A 24,674-nucleotide genomic window follows, 5' to 3' on the forward strand; every position below is an offset into this window, starting at 1 on the left:
CCTCACACTATTTGTCAGGAAGCAGATGGATAGTCCTTATGAGATCTTCCATCTAAGACCCCTGATGCACCCTCAGGCAATTCTCCCAGTTTATGTTAAACAACAACTCCAGAAAAGGAGAGATTCTTCAGCTTTTTTTTTTTTTCTCTTTTCCCCTGCATTTGGGCAACCATCACAAGAAAACTTATATATGTGCACACATTCACATAGGCCTGCAATTGTAAGACTATTGCTGCCTAGTTACTTTGTTCAATTCACAGATATACTGTGTCACCCTGATGGCTGCTAAAAATAAGTAATAAAGGGACCTACTTTCAAACATCCAATAATCTATTATTGAATATATATTATTCTATAGTGAAAGCATTGCTGTTTACTTTTGTAAATGTTTAACTAGAGTGGAGCAGCTTAATTTTCTGTCCTTATAACCATCAGATGGGTTTTGATGAATAAGAAACCACTACATAGTGCAACCCCAAAATAAAAAAGGAATTTGGAGTGGTCTGTAGTAACAGGGGAAAAAAAGGCTTCCAAAAGCATGCACTACAACTTTTTATAGAAGCAATCCTTCTAGCAATCTAGAAGGAAGCAGTCAGGAGAATAAATGAAATCAATGGGAAAACAGCTAGATGCGACATTTCTATCCAACTGAAGCACTTTCCCATGAAAAGAGTGGAAAAGGCTCAGTAAAGCAACCCAAGCTGTGTTTAGATGAGAATGTGGTACAGTCTTACCTTAAGTTTTGACAAATACAATGTTTAATGAACATTAATGATCACAGAATGATACAACTGCATAGTTATATTTGAAATACCCAATGTCTAGAAACAAAAGGTCACAAATGGGTAAAATTGAAGACGTTGTGATTAGCTAACACTGATTTGATATTTAAATGTGACTTTCCTCTGGATAGGTAGGTTTAAAAAGATATTACAAAATCTGATTTAATGCATTTTTAGACACATTTTTCTTAGGCATATCACAGTCACAAAGTTACTGCAGGCATTTTGAATGTTGTGACTGATAGAGTCTGCTGAGATCTGAAGAGATAAGCTCTAATAACAGTCATATTTTGTAGCCTTTCCTTCTCAAGGACATTCAAACTTATAGCAGTGTTGAAAAGGTGTTGCATGTTTCCCAAATTTCCATCTTCTTCCCTCAGCTATTTACAGATGAAGCATGCACAAGGCTTACTACTTCCCCTGAATTGTCTCTGTGTACGTTTGCTTCACAGCTACAAAAAGATCAAATGTAGGCATAAATAAAATATTTTTAAAAATCTTACTGTTTGCATGGTATATATAGCCTTTGTAGTGTTTTTGGATTGTTGGTTTTTTGGTAGTGGTGCTTTTTTTTCCCACTAACCACTCTCAGTTCCTTTCTGTGTTCTGCATTTTCATCACTTAAGACCTTTAACACACCTTCATTATTGTTCTCAAACTACCTCCATGCAACCTATGGATTCCCCCCCACACTCCCCAAACAAACAAAAAACAAACAGAGTAGTGTAGTCAGGGATATCTGGAGACATGTCTAAGTAGTTCATTGTCTAAAATAGCTCAAGGTATGAAGATGAGCACCAAAAAACTATTAGCCAAAGATCACACTTCTCTGAAAATGGACTCACACAAAAGTACAGTTTTTAAAAATCAGCAAGACATACTCGCTCAGTGCATAATATATCTTCTTTAAAAAAGAAGAATAAATCCACTTTTGCCTCATACTAGTTATGACCAGTCACTGGTCTTACGTTTTGCACATTTTGCACAGTTATATTTTAACTTTCCAGCTTCAGAGATTGAAATACTTTGACCAGAGTGGCTGTGGAGTCTCCTTCTCTGGAGATATTCAAAACCTGCCTGGGTGCCATCCTGTGCAATGTGCTCTGGGTGACTCAGCTTGGAAGGGGGTTGGACTAGATGATCACCAGAGGTCTCTTCCAACCTCAACCATTCTGCGATTCTGTGATTCTGTGAAATATCAAATGGTCATTCTTACGTAGACTAGAAAGACATGTATATGGATGCCATGTAACACCAGAAAGACTAGATAGTTCTAAGCAAATATATATACTTTTTTTTAAAAAATGCATAATTATTAACGAGAAAAGATAATTGTTTTAGGTTCCTCTTTCAATTTGAATGAAAAAATTACCCATATTTGTACAGGAAAATTTGGTAAGTATAGTAAGCCATGAAAAATGTAAACAGTATTGTACAGTAAAAATCAGAAAATATAATTTTACAAATTAGATTCCCTAGGGTTGAGTCTTGATATTGTTTCTTGTTAAGCAACAAAATATGAAACAAGAACGATGACTTATTTATGTAATAATTGAATGCATGCTGATAATCCCTTAAAAGTTCTGTATGAATTTTATGAACTTTCAGTTTCTTAAATGAGTAAAATGTGTATAGCAAGATGGACATAAATGTTTCAGTTAAAAAACAAAAAGTTAGAAACTACTATGATGCAGCATTTGAAGAGGAAATTATTGCCCCTGATTTAGAGCACTCTGATTTTAATTTCCCTAACATACCTGTTTACGTAATTCCTTAATGAATAGGCAACATGGAATTTCTTTTCAAAGATTTACCTTGTTAGTGCCTCATATGATAAATGGTGCTGAATAACAATGAAGTTTTTGCTTCAAAAAATAAACTCCTTTTACAGAATGTGTAAACTTCATTTGCTTCATTGCTATTCATGTATACTTGTACATACCACAAAGTTCCTAACAGTTTTGCAATGTTTGTTCTGTAAAATAGCTTCTACGGGGCTCCTGGACCACAGTGCCTTCTGTCAATGGGTAACGGGTATGCCCTTTCCAGGTTAAAAAAAAAAAAAAAAAAAACTTCTTGAAATTACTACATTGAATTTTTTATAGTATATCGCTAAATATTGTTAATGAAAACAAATAAATGACAAATTTAGGTGTAAAAACAGTGTAGTGCAATCTTAAAAGATAATTGGAAAAAAAATCAAGGAAAGGCAGATTCTGTAGTGAGATTTTTTTGCTAATGTAAACCAGCAAAATGGTTTGATTTAAAGAGCACTATATTATTTATTCAACGTAGCTAATCTAATCATGCAACTTAGGAAAAATACTCTATCACCAACTCTTTCAGGCAATGAGTATTCCTAGGATAAACAGGTTTCTAAGGATGTTAACATAATTGCTTAGCTTTAGCATTAGAATGATCTAAAACATTTTTTCTCTAAACAGTGTCCAACAACATACAACTCTGATTCTTATTTAATTTTGTACTAACATAAGCCACTGACCTGAATGGAAAGTTAGAAAAGGATCATACCTAAACTGTACTATAATTTATCTTATTTCAATATCTGACCCATAAAATGTAGCTGTGAAGGATTAACATGTAAGAAAATTTACCTAGTGCATGCAGATTTCATATCACATACAGTGTAAAAATAAAAACACACAACATAAATCCTCTTAACACTATCAATGAATATATTTCTCTGACAATCTAGGTTGCTTGTATTGACTGAAGATCAAGTACTGACACTGAACGTATAGGTAGGAATAGAAGATTTGTTCTGTCTCCAACTAAAAGAACTACTTTCTTCAAGGTTTTACAACATGAACTGTTGAGGCAGGACTTAAAATATTTGATTACATGTTTAAAAAAAAAACTATAAAAAAGCTGAAAGTTGAACATTGTGAACTATGAGACTCAGATATTTTATGTAAATGTATCATGCTTACTACTGTTATTATTTCTTTTATTATCATGGACTGTTCTGTAAGTCACGTACTAACAGTATTTTTTAAATAACAGCATAAATATAAGCTGATCCATACAGCTGATACATGTTTAGTTCATGAGCTGGTTGATATAACTGGTATATATTTAGCTCCTGGAGAAGTATAAAAGCCCAAATGTTCAGTTCTAAAGGAATCCTTAATAACTTTACCCAGCTTATTACCTACTAAGAGTGTATATGCACACAAATGTGCATTTTAATAAAAGTGTTTTAAATTCAGCATCAGTTACCTTATGACAAAAAATAAATAAATAAAACCATACTTGAAAGTAATACCTATTTTTGTATTCAGAGAAATATAACACTTAATTTGAAATATTTTACTGGAAATAAAGAGCTAAATGTGAAGATGGCATGCTTTTCAAAACCTGGAGTAATTCTATATCTTTTAAACCAAGCTCGATAATGTTTGCTCAATAAGCTTCTGTAGAGTAAGCAATCAGATAAATACATATCTTCACAAAAAAAAAAAAAAAAAGTCTTTATTTATAGGACTGATTGTGATTACCTATTGTGAAAACATGCACCACTCATTTGCTGGTGTGTTTTGAGCAGAATGAGTGAGCATTCTGTTCTGCTGTTTTTAAATTTTTATGTCAGGAACAAGCTGTTGAGTTGACAAAATTGACAAATTTACCTTTCCCTCTTAGATTCCTATCTGAGAATTTGAATTCAGTGTGGCAATAAAACTCAGAATCTGGGGAGAAAAACCATCCTGAAAAACCAAACCTGATCCATCCACCTTCACTTCCTCTATATAGTTGATGTCAGGAAAAGCAGGGTTCATCCAACCTCAGTTAGAATCATAGAATATCCCGAGTTGGAAGGGACCCATAAGGATTATTGAGTCCAACTCCTGGCACCACACAGGTCTACCCAAAATTTTAGACCATGTGACTAAGTGCACAGTCCAAATGCTTCTTAAACTCCAACAGGCTTGGTGCAGTGACTACTTCCCTGGGGAGCCTGTTCCAGTGTGCGACAACCCTCTTGGTGAAGAACCTCTTCCTGATGTCTAGTCTTAACCTCCCCTGCCTCAGCTTGACACCATTCCTGTAGTTCCTATCACTGGTGACTAAGGAGAATAGATCAGCACCTTCCCCTCCACTCCCCCTCGTGAGGAAGCCATAGACTGCGATGAGGTCTCCCCTCAGCCTCCTCTTCTCCAGGCTGAACAGGCCCAGTGACCTCAGCCACTCCTCTTATGTCTTCCCCTCTAGGCCCTTCACCATCTTCGTCACGCTCCCCTGGACACTTTCCAACAGTTTTACATCCTTTTTGTACTGTGGTGCCCAGTTTTGCCATGCAAGAGTGATCCACTCTAAGCCAAGCTTGTCTAATCTTTCTCCCAGCTTCACTCTCCATATAATGCAGAGGAGGCCTAAAGCTCGGCTTGCACTAGAAGTTTTGGTTTTAGGTAGAAAAGAGGCCTTTTAATTTTTATTTTTCCAGAAAGTTTGGAAAGCCAAGACTTTTCAAAAAGGAATGGTAAAATAACATTACCATTCCCCTTTTAACTAGTTAAGTAATCATTTTGCATTTCACCTATTAGAAAAATAAGGAAAAAAGAAAAGAGTGAAGGAATCAAAAGATTAAAAAAAGGCGGGGGGGGGGGGGGGGATTTTTCTTCCAAAATTACTTTGTTCTTACATAAAACAACATTACATTTTCCACTCATCCATTGAAAAATACAGCAGGGATCATTTGGTGCTAGATTTTGCTACACCCTTTAAATTCAGATCGGTTGTTATATGACTGGGAAATATCAGAGACACCCATTAAAATATTAAGTTAAAAGAAAAGAAGAGAAAAAAAAATCAATCATACATTGAATTAAAAAAATCTTGAAGTTTCCTGAACTACAGATCCTGGAGGTATATTATACTCTCCCTGGACTCTTCGGTCAGTGTTACTGAGTTATAAGAATTAGTGACTGACAAACAGGGTTGTTTTTTGTTTTGTTTTGCTTTTCTCATACTGAATTATCAATAGACATTATCAACATTCCTAATTTAACTGACATTTAAACCCAGATAACCATTTTATTGATGAACAAGTTTTAAAAGAGTTTGAGAATGTAAGTACAAATATAATAATATAGACATTTAGCAAAAATGAATGACTCTACTTCCCCAAATATAAAGATGAAATTCTGTCAAATCTATAAATTAATCTTCTGATGTGTTGACAACAAAGTTATATTATTTAAGGACCAGCTTTTTTATCCAAAGGCTACAATGTAGGTATGCTTCAAACTATCCCTGTCATAGACATCAGTCACATTACTAGCCAAGAACTTGTTTTTCTTTAGCCCAGTCAGAAAGACCTAGAAGTGGAAACACTTTAAAAATACATGATCTAAGACTGTGTATTTTATTTGAAAGATACATAACTAGTAAATCTGCTCATATATGAGTTATTCTATTTCAGTAGCCTTTTCGAAAAACTACAGAAGAAAAAGTTTCAAGGAAATCTGAATCCATTCTAATCCAAATCACTTGCGAAATTTTATCCATATTTATCTTTTCAGCAGGTGCAAAAAGATCAGTCTTATGCACCACACCCATGGGTCAATTCTAATTTTTGCTCACACCAAAAAAAAAAAAAAAAGATATGTATTTTTAATTCGTTAAGAATTACCTTTTAATTACCTTTTAAGAATACACTTTTAGAGCTTCTGTTTAGTGTTTTACATAGTATTAGAACACCACCTAGTTTATCCTGAGCTGGCTGAGCTCCAGTAATTGGAATAATGATCATTACATGTTTGTTCTGTTCTCTTTGCACCACTGAAAGCTCTGGCTGTTTAAATTGAAGGCACTATATAAACGTAAGACTATTATTACTCTAGAATAAAGGACCCAAAAGACTCAGGGAAAAAAAGCATAAAATTATAAGCATTAATATGATAGTGATCTTTGCTTCTCCATACTCCAATTCAGACGAGACTGAATAATGATATTATGTTATCATATTGTTTAATCTAATCTTCCAACAAACATTACAGCATAACATTATAAAAAGCTTATTCGGGGAACATTAATTTGCCTTGCAGATTGCAGAGTATGGAAATAAGGCACCTTCTAGTTTCTCTTTTCCGTTATTGACAGAACTTCTAGTAATTGCTCCTCTGGAAGAGATTAAAGAGAGTGAAGGTTAAAACTAAGAAAGAGAAAAGGTAAATAAATTAAGTAGGGGACAAAGAGCTGCAATTATTTGCAATGACTGCAAAATATTTGATTATTTTTTTCTAAACCAAAAGGGGATTTTCTCTTCTACAAAATAAAATAAAATAAAACGAAACAAAACAAAACAAAATAATAAAATAACATAAAATAAAATAAAATAAAAACTAACATTTTAGTTTAGAAAATGCTAGTAAATCTCTTTTTCTCTGGGTTCTTATCTCCAGGGACATAAACCATTTCATTTGTCGACCACATTTAAATAGCAGGTATTACTTGAACTTTGCATCACTTCAGAGGACAAGTAGCAGCCAGAAAATAGTGAGTTATACTTCTCACCACCCAATCTATCGGACAATTGTGTGAAAATTCTTTTACAAAGCTGTTGGTGCTCCAAACACCGGCTGAAAGGATCTGAGGAGATTCCAGACAGCCCACACGAATGAAAGCTTTCTTAACCTACATTAAATCTTGATAATGCAATAATGAGTCTTTTAAAAGGATCATTCTAATTCCCCTATCTAGTGCAATAAAGACTGTATACAGCTAATCTGCTTTGCCCTTTCAATTAAACTCGTCCAGGACGTTCTACGTAGTCAGCACCCTGAATGACTCATTAAAATTCTCGTTCTGTAAGAGTTGTGTGCAGCGCACTGTTGTTTCTAAATTCCATTAAATCCAAATGGTCTTTATCGCCCCATGACCACTGTGACTTCAATCAGCCAATTTAATTACCTTACCAAATTGTCAGCAGAAGCAGCAAAGAAAAACAGGAAGGGCTGTGACGTTATCAAATTGAAATCTTCCTCTGCGGTGTTTAATCTGGAGCAGTCAATAACAATGCTTCTCACCTCCTTGCTGCCTTCCCGAGGCTCTTAACCTTACTCTTCTTTCAAAGATTTCTGTTGCTGTTTATAAGACTGATTTTGAACTCGTCTCCGTGAGGATGTTAACACGTATTGAAAGCTTCTTGTCCTTGGCAGTAAAATATTCGTTGGCTCTAAGTGCTGGAATTACCAAACCACGGACCTCTAGGGCTGCTACAACAAGTGTTTACTTTGCAGATATTCATCGTACTCTGGATCGGAAGGCAGGCTGCCTTCACGACCAAAACCAGCTATGTACGTTTTCTCGTTTCTCTCTTAAATACATGCGGAAAGGTTGCATCCTTCCACGAAAGAGTGTCAGTGCAAAATCCGAAGGAAAGAAACTGCACATCAAAGAGATCTAATGCATGTCCATTCCGGTAAATCTCTAGTTGATCACCCAGCGGCTATTTATCACTTGAGCTTGTCTCATAACCTTTTGCAGAGGCTTAGCTCTCACTGCTTTTCCACGTCTTTGCTGGTTTTAGATGGTAAAAATGGTCACTTGAACCTCAGAAACGTATGGCTCGACAGCCACCGGCAACTGCACAAGCCGTGGACGCAGTGAGCTGGCCTCCTCGCTGGTTTTGCCAAGCCCTGTCTCAGGAAAACAGTGTTGTGGAGATAAACACAATCCATTTGAGTCAAAGGAGCTCAGTTAAGTAGTATGGCAGATTACACCCCTGCCGCACCTTCACGAGAGAGTGCAGAGTTCCCCTCTCTAAGTTCCCACAATGGATTTGAGAATGAGGTCGTTTTCTATTCGATCCCAAAGATCATCCACATGATCATCCACAGCTCTGCTTTGCAACTATTATTGTTTTCCTTTTGTGTAGCAAAACGGGAAAGTGTTAAGTTTTGTAGTGATTTGGTGCGTTGGCTTTGTTTCTCTTTTTTGTTTTTCTTTTTTATTTTTCTTCAGAAAAGAAAAGGTCAACAGTAGGAAATCATTTTGTGAAGAGTTCAAAACTTTACCTTCATTCATTGAAAAGTATTCTACCTCTTTCCTGTTGGTTTTATTTTGTTTTTAAATTGGGGGTAGGCGAACCCTCCTAACCTTGCGCCCCCCCCCCCCCCCCCTTTTTATATATATAATCCATTCTAACCCGCAACACCCATCTCCCTTTACTCATCTGCTTGAAGCCAGGATTCACTGGAAATACCCACAACGCCAAATCAGCGACTAGGCAAGACTACAGACACGGGCCTCTGCTTTACTTTTCTTTTTGAATGTGCTGAAGTAAGGAGAAAAAATGCCCGGCAACGTGGGGAAACTCTTAGCAGGCCAGTGGGCTCCCTGAGGAGGAGATCCTTAGTCCTTCGCACACTTTCACTTGAGTTACCTGAGCGGGAATTAGGAAACGCAAGGGCCAAACCGCTTTCACCTCCCGCTCACCGCTCCATATTCAAACTTTTGATGTAGGGAGGACGGGCAGGGTTTTGTTCCGCATTGTTTTCGGCAGCAGACACAAGGCCCGAAGCGGGTAATTTAAATAAAGAGTATTTTAGAGTAGTCCAAAGGAAGGAGAAAGCATAGGAACGGGGAAGAAAATAGGGGTTTTAAGTAGCCCGGCGTCTTACTGCCTTGGGCAAGACGAGGTTGGCTTGTGTAAACACAGGTGAAGAGTTGCTGATGGCTAACAGCTCTTAATGGCTTGTTCATTCAGCCTCACGAGTGCTGGGGTGCCCCGAGGGGAGCAAAGACAGAAGCGAGCGGTGCCCGGCGGGGCCGGGGCTGGGGAGCAGAGCGGCGGCCCGGCCCGGCCCGGCCCGGTCGCATTACCGGGGCTTCCCGGGAGCTGCCGCCGGGCTCTGCTCTTCCACGGGAGCAGCGAATGGGAAAGCTACGAGACGCAATCCCCGATAATGGAGCGGATCGCCAACGGGCACAGATTTGGGCTTTTGTACGGTGCCAAATGATAAGGAAAAGGTTTCCATCACACTTAGCTATGGAGAGACAAATGCTAGTCACCTGCTTTTCTCCTTCCTCAATCTGGGACCCGGCCTTTATCCACATCAGTCGTATACACTTAGGTTTAATTCAGCAATGTTTTTTGTTCCTGTTTGAAACCCTCGAGTGTGGTGGGTACAAGCCTCACTCCCAGCGGTCCCTGGGCTTGCCCGTGGGAAGCGACTCACAAACGGCAGAGGAGGGGGGCTGGCCGCAAGCCCCATGAGGCGAGGTGGCACTTAGGAAGGGTGGTGGTGTGATGCCCAAATACCACGTTGCCCCACTCGAGTGCCGCCAGGGAGTGACTGATGCCATCGCACCAGCCTCTCCCCATGCCTGCTCCATAAGGCACTGGCAAAAATAACCCCCTGCCTTTGACCCAGGCAGCTCGACTTCCCTGTGTGGTTTCTAAAAGGTATCTGAGAGAGTGTGTGTGTGTGTGTGTGTGTGTGTGTGTGAGAGAGAGAGAGAGAGAGAGAGAGAGAGAGAGAGAGAGAGAGAGAGAGAGAAAGGACGTGCTGGCTAGTCCCAACAATGACAGAAGCCGTGGGAAGGACAATGCGAATCCACGGTGGTTAATTTGCACAGGAGGAATGAGGGGGCTGCAGCTCTGGCAGGCTTCAAGCTCTCCCCCGTTGCCATAGTGCTGCTGGCTGAGGAAGAAGAACGGGGGCTGGCAGGCTGCCTTCTGGAGGGAATCTCCTCAGCCCTCGCTTCTCGGGAAGGACTCCACGGGAAGGCACGGGCATCCCAGTCCCCTGGTCGCAAGGACACTTGGAAGAGACAGCACAGGAGCCCGGAGGGGACGGCAGGGAATTCCCCTCTCAGAAATAACCAAAGCTCTTCCACAAATCTCCCTCTTCCTTCCCTCCTCCCCGCCATGCCCTACGCACATAGATGTCACCCTCTGGGGAAGGGGCTGGGCGGCTCTGGCGGTCAGAGTCGCTCCGCACCTGGACCGAGCTAAACCCAGACTCCTCACAGCAGGGATGTGCAACAGGCCCGGCTGAGCAGGGAGAAAGCCTTCCTCGGGCTCTCTTACGTCTAAGATCTCCCATACTAAAATAAGCTAAACAACCATCCCTTGCTTCCAAGCCTCACGGTTGGGTTGGCGACAATTCTTTTTACAGACAAGAAAAAGCAGTCCGTGCTTCAGAAGCAGGCTCATACTTCGCTGCTACAAACGATGAAGTTAGCATAACCCGTTAACCGACTAGATGACCCGGAGGCAGTTCGGAAGGGAAGTTAGACTAGAAAAATACGTTCCTGTGCCACCATGTCACTGGGTGCCGGAGTCCCGCTGCACCAGCCTTGGGTCTCGGGATTATTGATTATTCGAATCATTGCCAAAATGCTGCTCGCCAGGGCTGTCTCTACAGATACGTTAGACCAACAGTTCAGAGAGGATGCTAACCTAAAGGACGAATGCTCACCTCTTTCTAATGGTGTTGCCGGGAAGATGCTTGTTTACATAGCTACCCTTGAGGGTAATTCAAGGGTTCTGGATACCGAACCTCGGCCTCGTCTACGAATCCCGGTCCGGGGAAGGACAGACAGCTGGACAGTGCCAGACCGCAAGCAGCCCCGGCGCTAATTTCACGGCCATGACTATGGAGCAGACTGAATGCAAAATAAGTCCCGCAATGATATACGGACCCGTTTAGCCATGTCCAAAGAAACAAGCATTCCTGAAGACGGTTGCTAGGAGCAACGTGCCTTAAGCACCACCTTTAGATCAGATGGAAGCAGAAAACAAGTGCTACTAGGAATTCAGCACACGAGATCAGTAACAGCCTGGTGACTTCTTCATCATTACCAACCTTCCCCACATAAAAGTGTATGCGGGGGGGAATTTAAGCAAAATTAGAGGCAGACAGAGGCGCTACTCCCAGGCGAAGACAAGAGCTTTTAGTGCCCCACGGAAAGGGTTGTAGCGGCTCCTAACACCTTACAGCAGCCACTGTAACACCCCCTCCAGCCACGCTGCCGGCAGGCACAGAGGATGCCGCTTGTCTGAGGGTGCAACTTCCGCGGTGCCCCCTTGCCCGCTGCGCCTGCGGTGTCCGGGCGGGCGCGGACCGTGCGCGGGGGCCCCACCGTGGGGCTCGGCCCGGAGGCGCTCCCCGGCCAGCACATCCCGCCTCGGAAGTGAAGTTTACTTTCCCTTCCGTCCTCCCCTTGCTTACAGTAAAACTTCTGCAGAGGATGCACAGCGGCCGAAATTCCTCCCTCGCTTGCTTTCTTATGCACACGCACACACGCGCGGACACACGCAGAGCTGTTAAGGTTAGTTGCATGGTCCGGGTGGGATAGTCTTTAAACTGTGAAACCGCTCTGCTCACCTTGAGATTTCATTCCGATCGATGTTTTTTTTCTCCCTCCCTCCCTCTCCCTCGCTGTTTTTTCTTTTTTTTTCTTTTTTTTTTTTTTTTTTTTTTTTTTCTGGAGGGTGGGTAGGATGGGGGCATGTTGGACCTCTTAGAACTTTCCTCGCATATAAAAGCCGTGTTTTTGAAGAGTGCCAGAAAGACTCTTTCGCGATCACGGAGCAAGGCATAAACCATCTCTTGTTTAAACCTAAAGGCCATCGAAGTGGCAAACGCTGCCCGGGAAGCCAGCCCGCAGGTCTCACATTACAGCGTCGCGCCCATACGGAGTCGGCTCGGATGGAGCAGGGACGCGCGACCGAAACTTAACAACTAGTTGACAGATTTTAACTGATCAAGCACTGTGTTAGCCGTGCTTTCCACTACTATGGAAACAAAAAGGTACATTACGAGGAAGCCACGCAAGCTCCGCAGAGCCTTAGGCAAACGCGTTTGCCAGTCATTTTTCTCTCCATTGTTATTATAATTATCATCACCGTGCCGTTACTACGGCTACAATGAGCTGCAGCGACTGAAAAAAACACACAGCAATTCATCCCTCCGGATGCAAAATGCACAGGGACTTCGGTGCTTGACTCCGGTAGCACGTCCCAGCTCTCCCCCAGCACCCCCTTCTGAGTCAATCCTACGTAAATCGCATTCAGGCTTAAACGCACAATAAAAAAGTGTCGGGAAATCTTACCAAATCTTAATACATGTGTAGTTCCTTGAGAATATCCAATCCACAGTAAGCAAAGAAGGAGTCTAATGGTGCATCTGAAGACTGGATTAGTTAGAATAGGGGAAATAATCTTCATGATGTTTCTATGTACACACGCGCTGCCTTACTTCCCCCTTCTAAGCCGTCAGGTTTCCCGGTCGGGTGAGAATGAGGATACGTAAACTGATGGCCCTCAGACACGATCACGGCATGGTCACAGACAGAGGAGAGAGTCTACGCTTCCCAAACCCATTAGCAATCCCTGCATGTTCTTCATTCACTGCGCCAAGGAGCAACCTTCAACTGCAAGGAATGGTGGGACATCCATGTTAGTCGGGGGAGAATCCTTGAGAAATCCAAACACACACAATGTCCAGCCGAGTAAACCTGGGAGGCAAGAAAGGAGGAAAATCAATAGGTAATCCAGCTCGAGAAACCGCTGAGGTATCGCCACATAGCGAGAGTCAATGAGCACCAGCCGTTTTACTGGCGAAGCTTTTGCCGTGCTCCCATTCTACTGCACTGCTGCACAGCTTCTGACGCGAAGCCAAGATTAAGTGAGAGAAATTGAGATAGCTCTTCTCGTCTTAAGGCTGCCTGCCAGACAGCCTTCCCAATTTCTATTATGCAACTGATCTGATCGCCTAGTGTTCTCAGAGGGAAAAAAAAAAAAAAACAGCCCGGTTTTATATACGTGTTTTTAATTGTTATTAGTATTTCGGTTGTTCTGGGCAATATCTGTAAGGAGCTGTGGCGGGGGATGGGGAGGGAGAGGAGAGGGCTGTAGGAGAGAAGGGAATCGGCTTTATAAAAATCAATTCATACATTTTAATAGCTGACAGGCTGGGTCGAAATCACTTAGCTTTAGAGTTGTGAAAGAGAAGGCTGACAACAAAGTCATGCAGGTTGTCAGAGCAACGTTTAGGCTAAAAAAAGATCTTGATATTTACGTTCGCTAACTGTTACTTACTCACTTTAATGCATGAAATAGGATAAATGTGGTAGTTTTTATATTGTCTGTCCTTAGGAACTTGCCACGGAATCAGTGATTACGGAGCACCAGCCTGCTTCTGCAAGGTAAACAGGAACAGGCAGCGCTACAACAGCCTTGTTGAATGCACGGACTTGTATTTCAGTTTCGCTCAACTTGCTTGAAATTTCAGTATTTTTTAAAAAGACAGTAACTTGTGGATTTACCTGTCTGTATTTTGCACTCTATTCTGCCACTCTCTTTTTTTTTTTTCACACACAGCTTTCCTTTCACTCTAGTATTATCGAAGTATTGTTGTTCCTCCCTGTACTGAGAGGTGTATGTAGTTTGTCATTTTGTGGTCCTCAGTGAGAACAATAGCACTCTCTAGTTTGATAACGGGATACTGAGTTTATATCTGCAACTGCAGCCATGGACTTTTGTCTTTTGGCCAGGTGTTCCAAAGAAGATAAACTCACTCTCTGGACTACTTCAGATTTTTCTCGGAAATACAATCAGTTATGTGCTTGTTACCATTAAAATATGTTGAACCAGGACTGTCAGACTTTGCAATCCAAGTGAAGCTTTTGCTGAACCTACTTAAGCATTATTACAAATATTAAAAGACAATTCCTAGACTCCCCACAAGGAAATGAATTCATTTTATTCTATATTCTGCCTACAGAGATCTTTTGTCTCCTTTATCTCCCTCGTTGCCTTTTATTACCAAAGAAAATATCACTGAGAGACTTCCCCCACACATAGATGTTCATAGATGAACACAGAATAAACCTGACCTTACAGAAATAAATACCAATGATGCCAGGCTAATGAGAATAGTCTGTGGAATCTATCAGAAGGAGAGCATGGCAAAGGTGAGTTCCAGTTTATTTTTAAATGACATCTGTGTATCTTGGACATGTAAAGAAGTAACAGCAGCATTTAATTTATTACTTTTAATATTGGTGCTCTGTATCCCTGAAAGTGCTAGCAATTCAGAGTAACTTTTTTTTTTTTATCATTATGGCTTATGATTTTCTCTGCATGCATTTACTTAAAACACTGTAAAACGCTGATGAAAAGAAATGTACATTCTGTGAAAGGATTATTAAACATCATCGATTTTTTTTCTTTAAGATGGAGGCATAACTGCAGTGTCAAAAATAAGTATCATGAATGGCTAGTTCTGCAGTCTAGCAGGGAATTCAATCAGACGATTTGACTGTTGGAGCACTTTAAAAACACCTAGTGCTAAAAGCAAGGATATCTAGCGACTCCTTCAGTTCACACTTAGAATATCTCCCAGAAATAAATAAATAAATAAATAAAAATGCACAGATCGAGATGCTCTTTCTTATATTTGCTATCTTTTTTTTTTTTCTGTTCTACTTGTTCATATTTTATCTTAGTCCAAGGAGAAATAAAACTGACATGCATGAACACTGTGGACGTTCTTTTCCTTCCTCATCTTTCCCGTGGTGTTACTGAAATAAAGGACATGAGGCATTTTTTTAATTCTGACTGCACATATGTAGCTTCCTGTCAAAACTGAATTTTTAATTTAACTTAGCTCTGGTAAGCATTTCTGAAAGCATATGGTTCATCGAGAGCTTTAGCACAATTGACAAGACAAACTTTGGGCAAAGCGACCCCTTTAATCAGTCTGATTTTCTGAGGTCTCTTGAAATAATAAATAAATAAATAAATGCAGCTACCTGTAATCAACCCCAGCAGAGCTCCTAAGACTTCCTAACTCACCCAGGCATTGCTATCACACCTGGAATGACAATGATCAATCCCTTGCACTGCTAACCACTCAGCTGCCCCCCGGACCCTCCGGCCGCACGGGTAAGGCTGAGGCCGAGTTTTCCCCTTTCTTCCACCGACGACAGCGGAGCGGCACCAGGGACAGAGCCCGGCCCGGCCCGGCTCGGCTCTGCTCTGCACGGCTCGGCTCCTTCAGCACCACGGAGAGCGCTGCCGGCCCCGCCGGCCAGCCCCCGCGCCGCCAGGTCGCGCCAGGCGTCCCAACGCCCCCGCCAGTCGTTTCGCGACACGGAAAGGAAATCACGATAAGCCATCGGCACCTCTACAGGCACGTCTGGTAGCCTCGGCGATGCCAGCTGGCCCGCTGCCTTGTGGCGGTTTGTGGGATCGGGAGAAGTACCGCTCTCCTCCTCTGAGATCACCATCGCCTCATGCCCCGTGCCAACGCTACCCATCCCTTCGTTCACATCCTAGCGAGCTCGTATTTAATCGAGATTTACTTCCCCAAGAATATCGGTTCCTCATCAAAAAGTAAATCTTGCAAGACATCGGATGTTTGGAAGTCATTGAATATGCTGTGACTGAAGACTATTTATAGACTATACAATTAACTACAGCCTCCGACTTCACCACCCTAGACTCCTTTTCTCTTAATTGGACTTTAGCTTCTTTTATTCTTTGTGAGAGGGAAGGGTAATCTTTAAAACCATACTTTGGTCCACCCTCCAGAATAATTTTAACATGAGACCAGGCAAATGTTCCTAACTCCTTTCATATTTCCTTCCCTGTAAGACGTACGGTTCAAAGGTTGGAGATCCCTAATAAAATATTCTGCTGGAGAAGCTGGTTTTGTCTCTCGGGGGCTTGTCACCACTGTTATGCAGGTCTTCTCAGATTAAAGTCTTTATGAAACTGCCCTTTTCACTTCAGTGATCAGCAACTGGAAAATCTACAATTCCTTAGCTATATGTTTTAATTTCTTTTACATTTTGGCCACCTATAGTAGGCATCATGATAATACATTTTTAATACACAAGGACAATGTTCAAGTGAAACTGGTATGAAAAATAGCATTCCAGCTATAGGGGGGAAAGGAGAATAGATCCTCTAAGGCCTTTAAATCTTTTCTGGGTAATAAAAGCCTACTAAATTCTTTAGGTATGTGTCAGGTATAAATGGTGGTGTTATGTACCTAATGTTTCATTTGGAAAGGAGAGAGATGTGATTCTGATTACCTTATTACATCAGGCACTTTTTTTTCCTTCAGAACATATTTTCATGTGCTGTTATCATAATAAAAGTTAATCCAGTTCCAGCTAGCTGCCACCTACTGGGATGTATAGTTTCACCATATCACTTTAAAAAGGAAATGGCTTTCATTTTCAGGTCATATCTATGTCTCTAAGAACAGATTATAGGGTTTTTTATATCACTTAATCTACAGTTTTGTCCTCTCCCAATATCAACTGATATAAATTCCTTATGTATTTAACATGGGACCCCCAAAGCTTTGTTTCTCGGGCATTTTCCGGCAAATTCTTGCAAAGACTCGCATGCCACCACAGTCCTCCCAGTGTTGCAATCTGGTGTGAGGAGAGCCACAGTTTACCGCAACACCTGACCAGCCTCTTCAGATCTCCAGACACAAGTATTGCAGCTTTGCTGACAAAGCAGTAACACGGTCCTCCTTTTTTAAAGGTTTGCCTAGGTATTCGGATGAATGTTGATATTATCATTGAAAAACACATTGTGGCCCACTTGCACTTCACTCCCATCAGCTCTAAAAACCATAGGTTCCCCTCTGTCTGTTATTAGCTCAGTCCAAATTTACAACCAAGTTTCTGCTACGCTGATGATTAATGACATTTTAAGATGGTAATTAATTTTTAGCTAGCGGAAAGACGTGCATTTTAATTAACGAACTGAGTATGCCATAGATTAACTTGTTCAGGCACTTTGGGGTATCACAGCAATGCACTTTCCTAGCAGGTTTAAGCAGCGAGAAGACACATTTATGACATTATCTGCAGATCAGCCGTTCGTCCCTTCAGTTTTCTTTGGGCTGGGGAAGCTGTGAACGATTTCGGGGAGGGAGGAAGGATGTTTAACGTTCTCCACGCTCTACTCCACCAAAAGTTTCTAAGGAAAACGTGAAGAGAGGTTTCATTATAATGTATCCTTTCCTTTTCGGTGCGAAAAGGCTCTTGCTGTCATGCCGCCACACTGTAGGCAGGAATGTCTCTTGCTTCACACAGAGAGTGTCGGCTCCCTGGCTGGGTTAGCGACGGATGCTTTCCCAAAGAATGCCGAATTTGTTCAGAAATGAACCACCGGAGTGCCGAGCAGCCGAGAGGTGGGTGCCGGGGTAGGGCCAGGAGGAGACCCCACGGAAGTAGCGACTCCTGTCCACCCACAACTCTAGCGAAGTTGCAGCCCGTTTCTCACCTCGCCTCCCCCGAGCGAGGGGGGGCACCACCTCCAGGCTCTCTTCTCGGCCACCCCGAGCCCGGCTGCGGGGCAGAGCCCGGGGCTACCGCGGGAGCCGGACGGGGGGCACCGGGGGGGCTGCGCTGCCCTAACCCCTCGCCCCCACTTCCCACCCCTCCGCCCCCAGCCTGGGGCTGATGCGGAGCAGCGCAGGGAGGGGGGAGTGGAAGGAGACAGAGCCCGGCATCAGGATCCGGCCAGCCCAGCAGTGCCCGGGTCCTCCAGCTCAGCGCCCCCCTTTGCCCGGAGACACCTGGCCGAGGGACACCGCCGTGGGCAGCGCTCGGCACAGCTCAGCGACGGTGCTTCTCCCCCCGCCGCCACCGCCCCCCCGCAGCCCCTCACTCTCATGCAGCCCCTCCGGCCGTGGCGGCCAGCCGGAGATCCCGGGACATCATCCTACCTTGAGCTGCGGGCGGGGAAGCGGGGAGGGAGAGGAAGGCGGAGGCGGGGGAAGGAAGGGCGGTGGCAGGACGCCGGGGAATGCCCGGGCTGCGGTGCAGCCGGCGTCCGGGCACCACTGACGGCGGCGGCAAGCGGCGGCCGAGGGAGGGAGGGAGGGAGGGAAGGATGAAGGGAGGGAGGGAGGGAAGGAGGGAGCGAGGGAGGAGAGGAGGGAGCGAGGGAGGAGAGGAGGGAGGGAGACCCGCCTCCCGTCGGGAGCGCTGCACAGCGCCCTTTAAAGGAGCAGAAACCCGCTTCCTCTGCGGCCGCCGCTCCGCTCTCGTCGCAACGCCGAGCCCCCGGCCGGCGGCAGGGCTCCACGGGCGGCCGGCGAAGCAGAAACGCTCCCGGCTCTCCTTCCCCCGCCGCAACCCGAGGGGCCGAGCTCGCCCGGAGGCGCCTTTCCAAGACACGAAAAGTCTGATCGGGGTCCCTCAGCCCGTTTTGCAAACACAGACAGAGGTGTGTGTGTGTGTGTCGGGGGGGCTTCGGCCTTACAAGACGGCGCCAAGCGACCCCTCCCCGTCCCCGCTCCGACCCGTGCCCACGGGGGTGCCAGAAAAAGTCCGGGTGCCTTTGGCTGCTTGCTCATGGTGAACCCCGACTGCCTCCCCTTCCCCCTCCCCCGCCCCCCCAGGCCTCCTCTTGCCTTGGGCTAGCGGGGACTGAGCTCGGACACTTTGTCACCATCCTGTCCGTGCGGACAGGGGTCGGGGTGGAAGCTTGTACGAGGGCGGAGAAGGACTCAGCGAGCCTGGGCCCGCAGCGAGTGGGGCAGAGCCAGCGCCCCCCGGGGGACCCGCCACCGCCTGCGCACCCCTCCCGGCCCGACACGCTCCTCAGCGGGGGGATGAGCTGGGGTGAGAAACGCAGTCCCGTCTCCCCCCTCCTCGCCCTCTGGCAGGATTACCAGTGCTCTCCTCTCTCCCGCTGCTCCGCTCGCCCCCGCAGCGCCACAGGCGTCTGCCTGATTCCCCTCTCCTCCCCATTGCGCTCCCCGGCTCGGACGTGCCTTGAAGCGCTGCAGGGTTCCCCCACCCTCAGCCTTCCCGAGGTCCGATCTCCCGGCAGACGTGCGGTGCAGTTTGACAGGAGAACTGCCGTCCCCTCGCCTTTCCCTCACGCCAAACGCCCGTCCCAGCATCCGCGGGGGAGCGCTGCCCGCACCCCCAAAAGGATGCTCAGGCTTTTCCCTGCTCCATCCGCCCAAGCGATCCACCAGGGAGCCGTGGTTATCGGGGCCGGGGGGGCTCGGAGGGAGTCAAAGAGATGGGGCTGGGGCGGGTGGGGGCTGGTGACTGAGAAGCTCCTATAATTAAGTAAACAGCAGAGTTGTTGTGCGGAGTAAATAAATAGTCAATGATCCCATTGTCGGGCCGGGCGCAGGCGGCACAGACCGCGACGAGCTCGCTGCGATTGGGCTCTGGCCGCTGTGACTTGCAGCTTAATCGCCCCGCAGCACAGCTCTTAATTACTTGCAGCGCGCCTCCATGGCCGACAGAAAATTCATTAGTCACTCCATTCGCCTGAAGCTGTAATGGAGATAACTCTTGTGAAAAAACAAAGGCAGCGGCAAAGCGAAGCGCTTGGTGCCACCCTGGGAGCGAAGGGCACGGGGCAGGAGGCTCCTCGCTGGGAGGAACCGGGTGGTTGCTTGTGGGGCCGCAGGAACCCAAAGGGGGCAACCCCGGCTAACACTGAGCCTGGTGGGGTCCCGCCGGGTGGGGAGGCGTCGCGGGGATGGCCCGAGCGACCGAGGGATGCCCACGACCCTGCGGGAAGGCGAGGCCTGTCAACGCTGCGGGCCGGCGGAGGGTGGGAAACGTGCGAGGTCTGATGAGCGCGTAACACCTGTGCGAGCAGCGGCTCGGTGATTCCGGCCCTCTTTGCTCATTGACTGCCTTTGCGCTGTTAGTCTCCAGAGTTTTCAGACATAAACACGGAACGAGGCAGACATACAAATATACGGGTCTCAACGGTGTCTTTCTAAGAGGAGAGAAAGGAAGGCAGGGGGAGAAAAGGGGTGTGGCGTTTCATGTCTATCACGTAGATCATGTAATACCTTCATGAAATCATTTCACCTAAGCTACATCCATGCACAGTCTTTTCCCTTGTTACTTGGATTACAGTTTTGTCCAGACATGGGATTCTCAGTGCTTTCCTCAGCCTACATTTTACACAGAATCTTGTCCTCCCTTAGGCAGGCGATTCCCAATGTCACTAGAGCTGTTACCAACCTTTATCACTCCGGATATCTGAGGACTTCACATAAATACCATTATTATTCAAGTGAAGAAATTTGGAGCAGGAAGACGTGAATAAGCCTAAGATCACTCTAAAAACCTGTGACATAATAGAAAGACAGTACAGGATTCTCTTTTCTCATGCTTTGATACTGCAAAAGCCCATAATTTCAAAACTGACAAAGTTTCTAGTTATCTTCCCATTTTTTCCCCAGTTTCTTCCCAGTTACACTGCAGGAGCTTTAAACTTTATTGGCACCAAACACCTGAAAGAAGCATATAGGAAAGCACAGGCCCAGTTTGTCACTATTCAAAATAAGATGTACTGGAGAATGTGTCACACAAGCTGTTGGGCTTGGAAAGGAAAAACAACAACAACAACAACAGAAAAACAATACAAAAACAAACAAAACCCACAAGCTTACTCATTTGCTTCTTTTTTTGTTGTTGTTGATTATTTTAATGTCATATCCTCACCAGCAATTTAAAACATTTTTTCAAACGTTTCAAGAACTTCACCCAACTAAAAAAAAAAAAAAGAAAAAGAAAGAAAAAAAAGTAAATGAATTTGTAAAGATCTTCACAAGAATGGTTTCTAGGTTTGTTTGTTTTCCCCAGAATTATTTCTTAAGATATAGAATGAAATAATATGGGTTTATCACAGTCCCATCCCATTAGGTTCATTTGCACCTTGAAGTTTGAAATGATGTAAACTTGTAGCCTAATTCCCTTAAGCCTTTCAAAATAAAATTACCCAAGGATCTCAGACTTTTTTATTATTATTATTTTTCCTCCACAGAAATTTATCACTAGTACTCAGTGCATTCAATAATTTTTTCTTTCCTTGCTTCAGTTTGGGTAAGCTATGCCAATGTAAACTCTGGCAAAATTTTAAGATCTTTTCAGTGTAAATCTATGATAATTCCAGATCTACAAAGACACAAAACTAACCAATATATTCTCTTACATGTTCTCATGTAAGCTTTTACTGTTCAAACTAATGACCTAAATATGAGTATTGACACTTGTTCAAGATAAGCAGTTCACAACTTGTGCTCTGCCACAGAAAACACTGAAGCAAACTTCCAGGGCTTCAGACCTCAGGCAACCGAATATTTTGTTCTTCCTGCCAGATATTCTTTTATTTTTGTTATCTTTTTGCGATTTCAAAAATGCCAGTTTGTCTTTCAGGAAATCTGTGTCCTACTGCTCTGTGATAGGAAATTCTGCTACAGTTCGCGGTAAAGAATTATCATCATACTAATTTGGCCAAGGAAAATCCTTCCAGATTTCATCTCTTTTCACAGATTTTTGTGGCTTTTACTGATGACCTTGTTATAGTCATAATGCTAGTCAGGCCGGCTGCATGTATCAAATCTTGTACCTTCAAACCAGAGAGTGAGCCAAAACAGGATGTAACAAAAGAAAAAAGCATCTGTCTAAAAGCGATAAATCCCTGTTCTTGTGTTAGCCACTTGAGGGAGACAACGAGCCATAGGTTACATTTGTATGTCAGTTTGATGGACCACATACAAAATTGAATTTTTAATTGATGATGGGTTTGCATCCACTGTGTGTTGCTGTTAATTTTAAAAAACACTGATCTGGTGTAACACAGAGGGCATAATGTTGTTCATTGCAGTTCATAGATCTGATATGTCTGATGGTTTTCTTCTCTCCTTTTACACTGTTGAGCAAGACAGGGTCATCTCAAGAGTTTCACTAACAGCTCTTAGATAAGAATATCTAGCCTTTCCAGATGATATCTCGGGCTCTATAAGTAATATCTCACACCTGGTCAAGGTCTAACTAAGACTTCCTTACAGGTTAACTCACTTTATTGTTTCAGTGAAGTGCATTGCATTAAGAGGCCTAAGATACAACACTACTAAGAGCCACAAAAGAATAAAAACTTTCCCTGAGGCTGAATACCTTTCAACAGAGAAGCATTACTGGGACATTTTATTTTACTTACTTTGGTGCCAGTCACAATGCAGCACACAATATCTTCTATAGACTGCAATATTATGCAGACTTCCCATGAAGTCTTTCATGGGTTAACAACCTTTATATTTAAAAAGGGTTCTGTTGTTTAACATAGATAGCTTTATGTCAATTGTCACTCATCACTATGTCCTCTTACCTGAAGTGGACATAGAGATGACTTTATTTCTTCATTTATTCCTTCTTCTGAACATTCAAAGAAATATTACATGGGAGGGCAGATGGCAATCCCATCTTCAGGAATGGTGAGAAGGAAGATGCAGTGCAGAGGGAAAGGATCTGGGGGTGTTGGTCCATGCTTGCCTGAACATGAGCCAGCAGTGTCCTCAGACGGCCAAGAAGGCCAATGGCATCCTGGCTTGTATCAGGAATAGTGTAGCTAGCATGAACAGGGAGATGATCTCTGTACTCTGCTCTGGTGATGCCAAACTTTGAGTACTGTGTTCAGTTTTGGGCCTCTCAGTACAAAAAAGACATTGAGGTCCTGGTCCAGAGAAGGGCTACGAAGCTGGAGAAGGGCCTGGAACACAAGTCCTATGAAGAGCAGCTGAGGGAACTGGGGTTGTTTAGTCTGGAGAAGAAGATGCTCAGGGGAGACCTTATTGCTCTCTACAACTACCTGAAAGGAAGTTGTGGGTAGCTGGGGGTCAGCCTCTTCTCTCAGACAACCAGTGATAAGACTAGAGGGAATAAGCTCAAGTTGTGCCAGAGGAGGTTCAGGTTGGAAATTAGGAGACATTTTTTCTCAGAAAGAGTAGTCAGGCATTGGAACGGGTTGCCCAGGGAGTCACCATCTCTGGGGGTGTTTAAGGAAAGGTGGGGTGTGGTACTTAGGGACATAGTTTAGTGGGTAATATTGGTGGTTAAGGAATGATTGGACCAGAAAATCTTGGAGGTCTTTTACAACCTTAATGATTCTGTGATTCTAAGAACTACAGGCTTGTCAGGCACACCTCCGTTGCCAGGAAAGTGATGGAGCAGCTAATCATGGATACCATTTCCAGGTACATGAAGGACAAGAAAATCATTGGGAGTACTCAACATAGCAGAAGTCATTCTTGACCAAATTGGACATGGTTTAGTGGGTGAAATGGGTAGTAAGGTGATGGTTGGACCAGATGATCTTGGAGGTCTTTTCAACCCTTAAGGATTCTATGATTCTATGAAATTGATAAACTTCTTTAATGAAATGACTGGCCTGGTAGGTGAAGGGAGAGCAGTAGCTATTGTCTTACTAGACTTCAGTAAGCCTTTCAACAGTGGCTCTCCCGTAAGATTCTCACACAGACGTTGATGAAGTATGGGCTTGTTGAGCAGACAGTGAGGTGGACTGAAACCTGGCTGATGGTCAAATGCAGAGGGTGGTGATCAGTGGCACAAAGTCTAGTTGGAGGCCAATAATGAGCAGTGTACTCTGGGGTTCAGTACTGAATCCAATCCTGTTCAACATCTTCATTGCTGATGTGGATGATGGGGCAGAGTGTACCCTCTGCAAGTTTACACATGACACAAAACAGGGATGAGAGGCTGATACACCAGAGGGTTGTGCTGCCATCCAGAGGGAGCTGGAAAGGCTGGAGAAATGGCAAGGCAGGAACCTCATGAATTTTCACAAGGAGAAATACAAAGTCCTGCAATGAGTGAGGAACAACCCCAGACACCAGTATGCACTCAGGGACACCCAGTTGGAAAGCATCTTTGCAGAAAAGGACCTGTCAGTCCTGGTGGACACCAAGTTGACTGTGAGCCACTAATGTGCCCTTGCTGCAAAGAAAACTAATGGTATCCTTGGCTGCATTAGGCAGAACATTGCCAGCAAGTCGATCCTTCCAACCTCATCTAGTCTGTGATTCTGTGATTCTCATGTGTTCCCCAGTC

At 44.0% G+C, this 24,674-nt stretch overlaps 1 protein-coding gene and 1 long non-coding RNA gene across 7 annotated transcripts in view; one reads left to right on the forward strand and one right to left on the reverse strand.

The window, feature by feature from the left end:
- GRIK2 (glutamate ionotropic receptor kainate type subunit 2) overlaps window positions 1-18,654 on the reverse strand; it is a 413,364-nt gene extending 394,710 nt beyond the window's left edge. For all 6 annotated transcript variants that reach the window (XM_048054417.2, XM_048054420.2, XM_048054416.2 and 3 more), the window contains exons 1-2: window positions 18,509-18,654; window positions 12,864-13,268 (exon numbers count right to left, since the gene is read on the reverse strand). In XM_048054417.2, the coding sequence (XP_047910374.1) occupies window positions 12,864-12,978 (115 nt within the window). In that variant the 5' untranslated portion in view covers window positions 12,979-13,268; window positions 18,509-18,654. The remainder of the gene's footprint in view (window positions 1-12,863; window positions 13,269-18,508) is intronic.
- Window positions 18,655-18,696: 42 nt separating this feature from the next.
- The window catches only part of LOC136790471 (uncharacterized), a 46,249-nt gene continuing 40,271 nt past the window's right edge, over window positions 18,697-24,674 (forward strand). The window contains exon 1 of the long non-coding RNA XR_010830439.1: window positions 18,697-19,011. This is a non-coding gene — a long non-coding RNA (uncharacterized lncRNA). The remainder of the gene's footprint in view (window positions 19,012-24,674) is intronic.

The sequence above is a fragment of the Anser cygnoides genome, chromosome 3 (genome assembly GCF_040182565.1).
Source record: "Anser cygnoides isolate HZ-2024a breed goose chromosome 3, Taihu_goose_T2T_genome, whole genome shotgun sequence".
NCBI classification, from domain to species: Eukaryota; Metazoa; Chordata; class Aves; order Anseriformes; family Anatidae; genus Anser; species Anser cygnoides.